At 26.4% G+C, this 11,974-nt stretch overlaps 2 protein-coding genes across 2 annotated transcripts; one reads left to right on the top strand and one right to left on the bottom strand.

The window, feature by feature from the left end:
- Window positions 1–2,005: 2,005 nt before the first annotated feature.
- On the bottom strand, window positions 2,006–7,889 carry LOC113551997 (paraplegin). The gene is made up of 11 exons (XM_026954635.1): window positions 7,624–7,889; window positions 7,294–7,497; window positions 7,069–7,206; window positions 6,725–6,961; window positions 4,483–4,799; window positions 4,176–4,392; window positions 3,932–4,091; window positions 3,558–3,868; window positions 3,284–3,403; window positions 3,032–3,217; window positions 2,006–2,284 (listed from the first exon to the last, which is right to left on the bottom strand). Exons 1-11 carry the CDS (start codon window positions 7,777–7,779, stop codon window positions 2,129–2,131), a joined length of 2,202 nt encoding a protein of 733 aa, XP_026810436.1. The 5' UTR covers window positions 7,780–7,889; the 3' UTR covers window positions 2,006–2,128.
- Window positions 7,890–8,387: 498 nt separating this feature from the next.
- Window positions 8,388–10,953, top strand: LOC113548969 (quinone oxidoreductase-like protein 2 homolog). The gene is made up of 6 exons (XM_026950086.1): window positions 8,388–8,647; window positions 8,707–8,949; window positions 9,004–9,195; window positions 9,257–9,441; window positions 9,518–9,667; window positions 10,760–10,953. The coding sequence occupies exons 1-6, from the start codon at window positions 8,492–8,494 to the stop codon at window positions 10,911–10,913; spliced, it is 1,080 nt and encodes a 359-aa protein (XP_026805887.1). The 5' UTR covers window positions 8,388–8,491; the 3' UTR covers window positions 10,914–10,953.
- Window positions 10,954–11,974: the final 1,021 nt, after the last annotated feature.

The following is an 11,974-nucleotide window of genomic DNA, read 5'->3' as shown; positions in this document are numbered from 1 at the left end:
ATATAAGTACAAAACATACGACAGGAAATACTAAAACCACAACCGAAGTATACCGGATAACTGGTAAATGAAGTTCATTGAACAATCATGGAAGAAACAACCTTTTATCTGTAGTTATTTACATTGTATTAGACAAGATATCTTAGTCCGTAATTGTATTATTTATTATATCGTATCTATTAATTCCTATCTTTTTTTTTTTTTGATTATATTTAGAATTAGAAGTTAGGAGTTTAGGACAGAATAATTTATTCTGTGGTTACTGGTTAGGACTCTATCGATTATCGAAGGATTTCTTAAAAAACTGTATATTCTATAATATGTTAATCAAAAATTGATTCAACAAATAATTGTTTCATAACACATACATGCTCACATGGGCGCCGCTAGGGGGGTGTAAGTGCTAGAGGCATTTCAAAAAAATAAAAAAAAATTGAAAGGTATTGAAAATATTTAATTATGCATAATTATCTATATTATATCTATTATAATACTTATTTTACATATTTTTTTAATCGTAGCCACTAGCCTGCATTACTTTGTAGCCGTTGAAAAAAACTGAAATAACTTTTTATCGTCATATTATTTAAAAAAATATTTCTACATGTTTAACTTAAAAAATTTAAGTATTACTCAGAAATCACTTATAAACGTATACTAATACAATGCACGATGCTCCCCTCTGACAAAATTCCTAACGGCGCCTATGAACACACATAACTCAATTCTAATATTAATACAATTTTTAAAGATTTTAATAAATTAACAAAAAAAGTACCTACTTCATTTACATTTTTAAATCATATTTTATGATATATTTTTAAATATTTATATCAAAATACTAAAATCTGAAACAATGAAATTATTTAATTATTAATATTTAATTAAAACAATAAATAATAATTGCATGGTGTTGGTTTGAGAAAGTTTGGCACATCTACAGATTTGCATATACGCTCAGCAAACATAAACTGCTTTAATGAAAAACACTTACCTATTTAAGAAAAACGGATATAATTTCAAATCTATGAAGTTACGTAATATATTTGAAGATTTTTCATTAAATGCATGCTATTTATTTTTATCAATATCATAAATTCAAAAATAATCTTATTTCATTTACAGTATTTAAGTAAATGGAATTATAGCAACTATACATCATAATATTCAATTCATAAACAGTCTAAACCACCTTCACTAAATATTAACTAGATGGCAAAATTTAAATCGTTATTGGATTTTAAAAATATAAATAGTTTTAAGAGGAAAAATGGACATGTGATTAATTAGGAGTAAGTCTGTTATTGCACTGAAAACCTCAAATAATAATTTAGAGTATTCAAAATAAAAAAAAATTAATAGTCCATAATGTCTTAAAGCAAAGATATAATTATATAGTTACCATACACTCAAATAGATCTCAGTGTAATAGGTACTAATATTAAAATAAATAACTAACAGCATTATTAAATATATCTATCATAAAATATAGTTAGTAATATAGGCTGAATGTTTCCACTTAATCGTTTTTTGTATATAATGATACATTGATACCTCATTGTAGGGTGACCAGATTATTAAAAAGAATAACGGAGACAAATAAATAATGTTTCATAAAGAAAAAATTATTTTGAATAAAACAAATGTACCTATAATAATTTAGATATGTATTTTAATTTACAATATGAATTATGTAATTTTAGGATATATAATATTTTTAAATTTATTGTTAATTGTATTGAGAAATTGATTTTACAAATTACCATAAAAATTATATAAATTTTAACATAATGTGATACAAATTTATATTAATGTATTAATGCGCAACATATTAAAGTCCCTATAAACATTTTTGAAATAACGGGAGAAACTTTTAAAACCTGGTATCTCTGGACACCCTACCCTCATTGAGTTCAAATAAAACACATCCATTACAGTGACCCACTTGCGCCTTTTTTAATTTCATCATTTTTTCTTGTTGATTTATTAAAATATTTGAAAATAATAAAACATTATTTATGATTTTAATTCAAAATTTAAGTCATAGTGTTTTAAATTAGTCGTTATTATTTTACATAATTACATCTAAACTAACATCAGTTAACAAAATACTTTAAATATTAAACAATCATAAATTTTTTGAAGAATCAGTGTTTTTTGTATCCACGGGTGTGTTAAACTCGTACACTTCTACAGCACGTTTTTCACCGTTTGGTGGTGGACCTATTAATTTTACCATTTCTTCATAATTTATTGATTCTTTCCGCAACAACTCTTCAGCAATCTAAAAAGTGAAAATAATATAATGTTAAAAAGTTTTATTAATGAATAACATTATACTTAGAATATAACATTTAAAAATTTAAAGTATATATTTTTAATAGTAATAACATATAAATTATTTATATTACTTATTGAACATAATTTTTAAATACAAAATAAAATTTAAGAAAGTTGATTAATTTTATTATGTTTAGTGTTCTTTTTTATTTTATAAAATGGAAAATACTTATGAGTTATAATTTTAATAGAGTATAATAATCAAGTAATATACAATAAATTTAACATTAATATGCATAGGAAGGGTAAGTTTATTTGTGTAGTAACCTGAGGGGGTTGTCAGCTGAAAATAAACAAAGTAAATCAAAATTTGATATCTTAACAAATTAATTTTTATAAAAAGTTTTAATAACCTCTACTATTAATAATATGCTCAATTTGTAACATTAAGATAACCAGTTTCATATTTGCTTGCACCATGATAGAAATATCATGTTTTTTACTTTGCCTTGTGCTATATAAGATTTTTAAATATATAGCACAGTCAATGGAGAAAAGGATGAAGCCTCTAAGCCATTTTCTCTGGTTAAATTACTGGTAGAAAGCTTTTAGAATGTCATTTTTAATATTAAAACTGTGTTTATCATCAAATTTATAGCAATATTTGGCCAATTATTGAATAACAATGACAATATACAATATCATAATTTATGAGTATGTTATACTGAAAATACATAAATGAAAACAGTACCAATTCTAGTTTATTATAGTTTTCTTTTAGTAGTTTTTCTGTGTTAAAATAAGCATCAGAAACTAATCGGGAAACTTCAGTTTCCATAAGTGCTGCAAGTTTGTTACTATATGGCCTTATGCTATTTTTTGTATCTTCAGGAAATGACAACAATCCAACTTTATCATTCATACCATACTGACGTATCTAAAAAGTAAAAATTCAGTGATTATTTTTCACATGAATAAAACCAATAAAAATGTTGAATAATACTTGAGAATTTGCAATTTTTGTAACTTTATCTAAATCATTTTGAGCTCCAGTTGTAATGCTATTAAAAACTATTGATTCAGCTACTCTGCCACCAAGCCCCAAACACATTTTTTCAAATAACTAAACAAAAATATCATATAAAATTGAGATTAAAAAAAATTATATCTATTATAATAGAACAATGTACCAAATCATATTTTTGATTCAGGTACTTTATGCTTCTATAATAATGTATTAAAATATTTTGTAATCTAATTATAAAATTAAAACTTACAGCTTGCTTTGAAAGTAAATATCGTTCTGTGGGTGTATACTGGGCAAATCCCAGAGCTGCGTTAGTTCTAGGCACAATTGTAACTTTAAGGAGAGCATCCGTAGTAGGCAACAACCAACCAATTAATGCATGACCAGCTTCATGGTAAGCAACAATTTTTTTTTCATCTGGAGAAATTGCATGAGATCGTTTTTCTGTTCCTCCAACTACTCGTTCAACTGCATAGTCTAAATCAGCTTCTAGCACAACTTTTTGACTATTTCTAGCAGCATGTAATGCTGCTTCATTACAAACATTGGCTATGTCAGCTCCTAATTCATATTTATAAATAGTTAATAAAATATATTTGAATAAAATAGGTATCATAAATTTACCGCTAAATCCAGGAGTTAAATGAGCCATTTTTTGTGAATAATGTTTAGGTTCTTTATCAAGTTTTATTTTTAAGTGTTGTTCAAAAATTTCTTTACGCTCTTCTAATGTAGGAAGATCGATTAGAATATGACGATCAAAACGTCCTGGTCTTAAAAGAGCCTAAATTATCCATACATTTTTGTATTATTTATAAATCTATTTATATAAATAATTCATCCTACGTATAATACAATTATTGTAAACCTTATCTAATATATCTGCTCTATTTGTCGAAGCTAACATTAAAACTCCTTCTTTAGATCCAATACCATCCATTTCAACCAATAATTGATTTAATGTTTGTTCTCCTTCATCACCACCCCCTTCAGGACCACTTGAAGATCTTTTACGGCCAATAGCATCAATTTCATCAATATAAATTATACATGGAGATCTTTTTCTTCCTTCTTTAAATAAATCCCTATAGTTTTCAATCAAAATTTATAATTTTTTGTAAATAATTAAAGCAAACTAAGCAATAACTAATATAATTAATTCATATTAAACTAACCGTACTCTGGCAGCCCCAAGACCACCAATCATTTCAATAAACTCAGAACCATTCATAGACAGAAAAGGTACATTTGATTCGGTTGCAACAGCTTTAGCTAACATTGTTTTACCACATCCAGGTGGTCCTAAAAGTAACGCACCTTTGGGAACTTTTGCACCTAAATTTTTATAATGATCTGGTCTCTTTAAATAATCAACAAATTCCATAACTTCTTGTTTTGCTTCTTTAAGACCAGCGACGTCCTTAAAGCGAACTCCTTTACCTTGGCCAATCAATGGGTCAATTAATGTATATTTTGCTCGTTTTATTTGAGACTAAAATAATTTAAATAGTAATTAGTAATTATCTATGATAGTTAAAATTATAATATTAAATATACAATGTATATTTATTAATCAATGGTATAATAAACAGGATTTTTCAAGAGGCGCATCACATATTGGGTGGGTGTAGGGAGTATAGGGATAATTATATTATCCTAATGTAACATATGTATTCATATTTATTATCATTGAGCATTTGTGTGTGTGTTGTATAAAGAAATCATGTTCATAGTACTATGCTAAAAATTGTACATAATAATTATTGGGCATAGGGAAAGTGACGTCCCTATCACCCAGTATCTGTTACCATAATCGGAAACAAAAACTGCAAGTCATCCCCTGGTTTTAATTGACTGAGTGTTCTGATCCTCCAGGTTGGGGGTTGAGCGTAGGGCTAACAAACTTTACCTCGTTAAAGACATATTGTGGTGAATCAAAAAATTAAGCCTTGGAACAGTCTCAATGATAAACAAAACCGAAAACAGAAAAAGGATAACAAGAAATTAAGAATAGGAACATGGAATATCAGAACTCTGTTTAAGACCATGTATAATTTATCAATAATAATATTACCGAAGTGAGATGACTGGGTAAGGGCAATGTTAAGTCCGGAAATCATACGATCTTCTATAGTGGAACAGAAAACAACAGACATGAAAATGGTGTCGATTTCCTAATTAACGACTCAATATTACCAAACGTGAAAACATTTACAGAAATCAACAAGAGATAATACATTGTTCGAATAAAAGGAAAAATGTAGGACATTGCTTTACTAAATTGCTACGTGCCCACGAAATATAAAAATAATGATGTAAAGAGTGAATTCTACGAAAGTTTAGAAAACGCATATGATCTGTTATCTGGCAATACAGTAAAGATCATAGTTGGAGATCTTAATGCATAGATCGAACATGAGCTCAACCACAGGCCAACTTTTGGACGAGTAAGCCTACTTATAATTTCCAATGATAATGAGGTCTGAGTAATACATTTTGCAGAGTCTAAACATTTTGTGGTAAGCAGTACTTTTTTTTCTAGAAAGGATATCTACAAACACAGTAAATAAGAGCTAAAAATACCACGTTAAATTTAGAAAAGTGACAAAAATCTTGTATTAGTAACGCAAGGAGCTATAGGGAAACGGACCACTACCTTGTAGTTATAGATTTTTCTGAAAAACTATCAGTTAGTTTGAGGATGAAACAACAACAAAAAATGAGTCAAAACAGTTCAACTGGATTAAAGCTATTGACCAAAAATAATTACATAGGTATCAAGTCAGAATTTATAATGAGTTAAGTAAATCACCAAAAACTGAAGTTGAATCGATCTGGAAAAAAATAAAAAGAACAGTTACTGAAGCAGCAAGTATCCTTCAAGAAGAAAGTTGAAAACCAAAAAACTTTCACTTATTCCCATGTAGGATCGCCACTGGGCTGGACATGTTTGGCAAGCTATCAAAAGTTTTACAAAAAACGTCTAAATCAAAAACCCCCTAAGAAGCAACCAAGAGGAAGACCTTGACAGAGATGGGTAAATTAGACGAAAGAGGATATTTTAGATACCAATAACTAAAAAAGTCAAAACAACTGGATGACACGATAGACCAAAATGAATGGAGAAACTTGGTGGAAACATGCAAAAGGCCTTAATGGCCTGTATAGCATTACAAAACAAAAATATTATTATTATTATTATTCCATATTTCTATTATGGATATATATTTTACTTGTGTGATTTAATGCACTATTTAAATTAAATCAAAATAATTTATAGTGATTAATGATATCTTGTTAAATGTTAATCAAGTTAAATAATGTTTTTATGTTTTAATGATATAGCACGATCAGAGGATTTCATATCCTACCACTTAACACCAACACAATGTATATACCACTGATTATAATACTTACAAACATATCTAAGCTAATTGGAGACTTTGATCCTCCCTTTGAACGACCAAAATATGCCAAAGCAAGAAGACCAGCAAAAAATAAAAATAATATCAATTCTGGTGCATTAAGAGAACGATCATATACTACAGGTACTCCATGACCAGGTTTAATACCCAATTTTGTTTCTGCTTCTCTTAATTTTTGTTCAAATCTTTCTAAATCTGCTATATTCATATGGTAAGTTCTTTGATCAATCTGTAAAAATATTTAAATTATAAATCTTAATAAAACTGAACTAAAGGGTACTAAAACTAAACACATTTTTGAGGGAGAAATAAAACTAGTTATAAATTTATATTTACTTTTCGTCCTTTAATAATAGCACCTTCGTGTAATCTTACTGTAACAATATCTAAATCAGGGCGAGCAATAATTTCTTCTACTTCACCTTTAGCTAACATTAAATGTACAAACTCATTCCAAGATACGTACCGCATATCCTACAAGCATTAAATATTAATAATGTGTTTATAATGTTTATATTACACCCATTAGGTGAAAAATATAAGTATATTATTTATATTTACTTCAGGATTTGATGCATTAGGTAACAACATACTTATAACATATACTGTTAAATAAACAGTAAATATCGCCATCATGATTTTAATCATCATTGCATTTCTTGGATCATCGGCATTTTTACTATCATTTTCATTCTTTTGAGAATGTGTATATCTGAAGATAAGTTTATTTATGGCAGCTAATTCCTTTTGTGCTGCTATATTATACTAAAAATTAATAAGTTATAATTACTGTACAAAGAAATTCAGTATAATTAACTTTATGGAAATATTACAATAGCTACATTTAAAATATTTAAACTTGGTTATATAAAATAAATGATTTATAGGTACCTTTTTAGATGTGGCGATTGGTATTTTACATAAATAGTTACTCATAAATCTTGGGCATCCCAATTCCTTGTTCGTTCGAATACAGTTACCTAGTAACTTTGGTTTAAATATTCGAAAATTTGATTTCGAAATAATACCTAACAAACTTAAGCCCATTTCAAAATTTGAGAAATAATAATATTTTTATTAAATAATACAAATTAAAATTTACAACGTTATTATTACACAACAGTTGTTATTAATTTCTTATTCATATTTTCATTGTTTACTCATAACATTGAATATATATGTTCTACTATGCTCATAATATAATTATCTAATGATAAGTTATTTTATCATGCTTTTATTTATCTATGATTACTTATCAATTTGGTTATTTTGTTATACAGGTTATACCATTGACTTTATAAGTAAATGGTTTATACCCATAATACCATATATATATATATACCACGGATAATATTTTTATCATGATTTTAATGAATTCATTACACTATCCAAGGTGCTCCAGTATTAAGATAGATATATAATGAGCTGATAGATCAGAAATAAAATTGAGATATACCCTAGAGTAAAATTACCCTATGAGATATAATATTTATTCTTAATTCATGGCCATAACTAAAGAATAAACATACTATAGCTGTGATTGAGATATATAAGCTAGTGATATATAGTCATATAGATTACAATGTATATTTTAAGGTCGTGATATGGACCCCCGGCTTCATGATAAATTACGATTGATAAGTAGCAGTTGATACCTCATCGTATAAATATAAATTTTGTAATAATAATATTTTTATTTATAAAATTATTTAATTATTAGTTGTAAATTGTAATACCTATACCAATATACATTTATAAAATGAAATATATTACTCGTATTATTCATAACATTCATGTAAACCATGAAATGCGAAATGTTCGTTCAAAATTTACAAAAGCTGCTGTTTTAAAAACTACTAAAGAACCATTGGTTCTTGAAGATTTTAAAATAGCAGATAAACTCAAAGAAGGCCAAGTAAATATAACAAAGATTTTAAATTTTTATATTTTCTAATTAAATAATTGTATATTTAGCTCCGGATTTCTGTAAAGTATTGTGCTGTAAACATGTCTGATGCTTTAATTTGCTCTGGGTTGTCTGAAATCAAACCACTTTTGCCATATGTTCCCGGTTTTGAGATTGTTGGAGAAGTAATTGAATCCAAAGCAACAAATGCCGATGATGAAGAAGAAGATATATCAGTAGGTGATCGAGTGTTAGTTTTAAACAAAGAAATCATGGGTGGATTTGCCGAAGAATGTATTGTTGATGAAAAAGTATGTAATTATTATTTATTTTAAGTATAAAATTGTAATTTCTCTAATATTTAGGATGTTTTTGGAATACCATCAGAACTGTCTTATGAAACCGCTGTGTCAATTGGAGACAGTTATGCAACAGCGTTAATAGGATTGGCTCGCCGTGGAAACCTAAAAAAAGATAATACTATTTTAGTGACAGCAGCTGCTGGTGGTTTAGGTTTAGCTGCAGTCGATATAGCTGCAAACATGTGCAAAGCTAAAGTATAATTATTTATTAATTTGTAAAATAACAAAACAGATTACCCTTATTTAACAATTTAAGGTTATTGGAGCTTGTCGTTTGGAAAAAAATACATCTATTGTAAGAGATAAAGGAGCTTTTATTTCATTTGAAATTAAAAGTCCCGAGTCTTTGTGCAAAAGAGTATTAAAGGAAACTGATGGCAAAGGTGTAGATGTGGTATTTGATGCTGTTGGCGGAGAAATTTTTCCATCAGCATTAGATTGGTACAATAATAATTATTTTAATACATTTTTAATAAAATATATATCAATAAATAATTATGACCTGTTTTTAATTTAGTGTTGGCCATGAAGGTAAAGTAATAGTTGCAGGTTTTGCATCATTACAACTACCACAGTTAAATATTAATGAACTTCTACGCCGTCCTTCATTTAGTTTAATTGGTGTATCATTAAATAATTACCGTAAACATTCAGTAAGGATATACAGGTAGATATTGGTAATATTAATATTTTAAGTAAATATTTTTAAATATTATTAACTATGTTTAAACTTTAAAGTATGAGAGAAAAATGAATTAGCATATGATTTTTTCGAAAAATATAAAATATAAAATAATTTTTTAAATCTAGCAAAATATAAAGGAATTCAAATATATAATTGTGCCAATAAATATGGATAATCAATATTTTCATTTAATAAAACATATTACATCTGACAATTGTCTTCTAAGGCAGCATTTCTCAACTAGCAGGGAGTTACGATGGCCTTGATTAGTTAAAAATTATACAAATTTATACTATACATAGATAAGGAGGGGGATAACAAAGTGATTGACCATATTTTATACCTTGTTTTAGGGGTTACAAGACTAAAAAGGTTAAAAAAACGCTGTTTTAAGAAACAAAGAATTAAGACTAATTAAACATTAAAAAATATCATTAATTTCTCTAGATAAAGGTAAATAGTGATAAATGCTACTCTCTTAATACTTTTATAATGAACTACTTTAAAATCATTGATATAAGTTGATACATTTTGTGACTAAATTCGTAAGCCTCATCTCATAGGAAGAACATATAAGAGAATAATACAAAGTTTTCAAGCAATATAAATTATTAATATTTTGAGTATTTCTATTAATGAAACCAAACATCTTATATGATTTGTCTAATATTAGCTTATTGTTTTAAATGTCAAATCAAGTTCAAAATGATTATTCAAATCTTTCATACCTTAAACTATATTTAATTAATTATTATTGTTGATTTTATATTTAAAAATAATTAGAGTTTTGGAACAAGTAAAAGAAATAACCTTATATTTAATAATATTGAGGGATAGATAACAAGTTTTATACTATGCAAAAACAAATCTAAATTCTTTTGAAAAAGTTCAGAGTCTGCCTTATACAGTAAAGTTAATCATCATACAAATACTAATTACACCCATTTATATAATGTTTATATAGGTACATGTATGTGGGTAGAATGTAATAATTATTAAATACTTAACTATATAAATTTTTAATATGTATGAGTAAAAATGTTTATTTAACCATTAAAACGATTTGTTGACCAGGCAATCTGTCAAAGATGTATTAACCATGTGTAAAATGGGCGTTATTACTCCAAATATATCAGAAACATTAAAACTTGATCAAGTAAATGAAGCATTAGAACATTTTTCAACTGATAAAAGTAGTGGTAAAATTCTATTAAAAATTGCTGATTGATTGGTAAGAATAAAGAATATAAAATTAAGTAGAATTTACTGTTAAAAATACTTAAAGAGTTGTTTTATAGCATTTATAAGTATTATACAAATTCATGAAATTTTTTTGTTTATTTTATTGAGTTTTCAAATAACTTGATATTATTGGTATAAATGTTATGCTATTGACACAATATTTCATAATAGCTAGGAAAGTTAACCAATTTATTATCTGGTTCAAATTAAGTTATCCTAAAGAAAATAATAATATTAAGCTAAGTTAATTTTAAAATATTAATTAATTTAAGTAAATAAAATTGTACATTTTCAAAAAAATAATAACTCATGTTAAAAGTTACTTTTTTCACCTTTAAGGCTTTAACTATACTCCTATACATTTTTATTTTATCGAAAAGAAAATTACTAGTTTTGGTATATTATAAATTATAATAATATTCAATATTATTTTAATTAATAGACCATTTTTGTCCAAACAGTTTGGGTGACCACAACAATAATAATATTGTCATTACTTCACTTATATAATAGTATTTACGATTACAATATTATTCAATTTTAATACTTATACAAACAATTTGTGAATTACTTTTTACAAATAACTTCAATTTTAATAATATAAGCTAAGTTACAATTATTTATAAATAGAAATAACTTAATTGCTAAGTTATTTTTAACATTTTTTTTTTAATTAGTTAAATTAAAAGTTATAAAAAAATTATCTTGTAACCTTTTAACTAGTCATTGCCAAAATTTGTATTTTAATTACATTTATATTTGGAGAGAGTGAATGGAATTTATTAGAATGTCATATGACCCTTGTTCTAACATATCAACACGACCTGTAACCCACTGAAGTAGGAAGTGAAAGTAAAAAATTAATTTTTATTTTCAAATTGATTTTCTTTTTTATCTCTGAAGTTTAATAACTCAAAAGAGTATGTTATAGAATGAGTTATCTACGTTTAAAACATATTAGTTTTTATTGCCAGTGTAGTGGTGCAAGGGAAGGTTTCTTATGAGAACATCCCTCTAAATGTTTCAACATTATTTTTACGAGCATAT

This window comes from Rhopalosiphum maidis, chromosome 1 (genome assembly GCF_003676215.2).
Source record: "Rhopalosiphum maidis isolate BTI-1 chromosome 1, ASM367621v3, whole genome shotgun sequence".
Lineage (NCBI taxonomy): Eukaryota > Metazoa > Arthropoda > Insecta > Hemiptera > Aphididae > Rhopalosiphum > Rhopalosiphum maidis.
This window is presented reverse-complemented; position numbering and strand designations above follow the sequence as displayed.

Coding starts and splice junctions, on each gene's coding strand:
- LOC113551997 (XM_026954635.1), bottom strand. CDS start 7,779: ATGGGCTTAAGTTTGTTAGGTATTATTTCGAAATCAAATTTTCGAATA. Junction 3,218..3,283: donor CAAAAATTGCAAATTCTCAA/GTATTATTCAAC, acceptor TTTACTTTTTAG/ATACGTCAGTATGGTATGAA. Junction 2,285..3,031: donor ACTATAATAAACTAGAATTG/GTACTGTTTTCA, acceptor TTCACTTTTTAG/ATTGCTGAAGAGTTGTTGCG.
- LOC113548969 (XM_026950086.1), top strand. CDS start 8,492: ATGAAATATATTACTCGTATTATTCATAACATTCATGTAAACCATGAA. Junction 9,196..9,256: donor CAAACATGTGCAAAGCTAAA/GTATAATTATTT, acceptor TAACAATTTAAG/GTTATTGGAGCTTGTCGTTT. Junction 9,668..10,759: donor CATTCAGTAAGGATATACAG/GTAGATATTGGT, acceptor TTTGTTGACCAG/GCAATCTGTCAAAGATGTAT.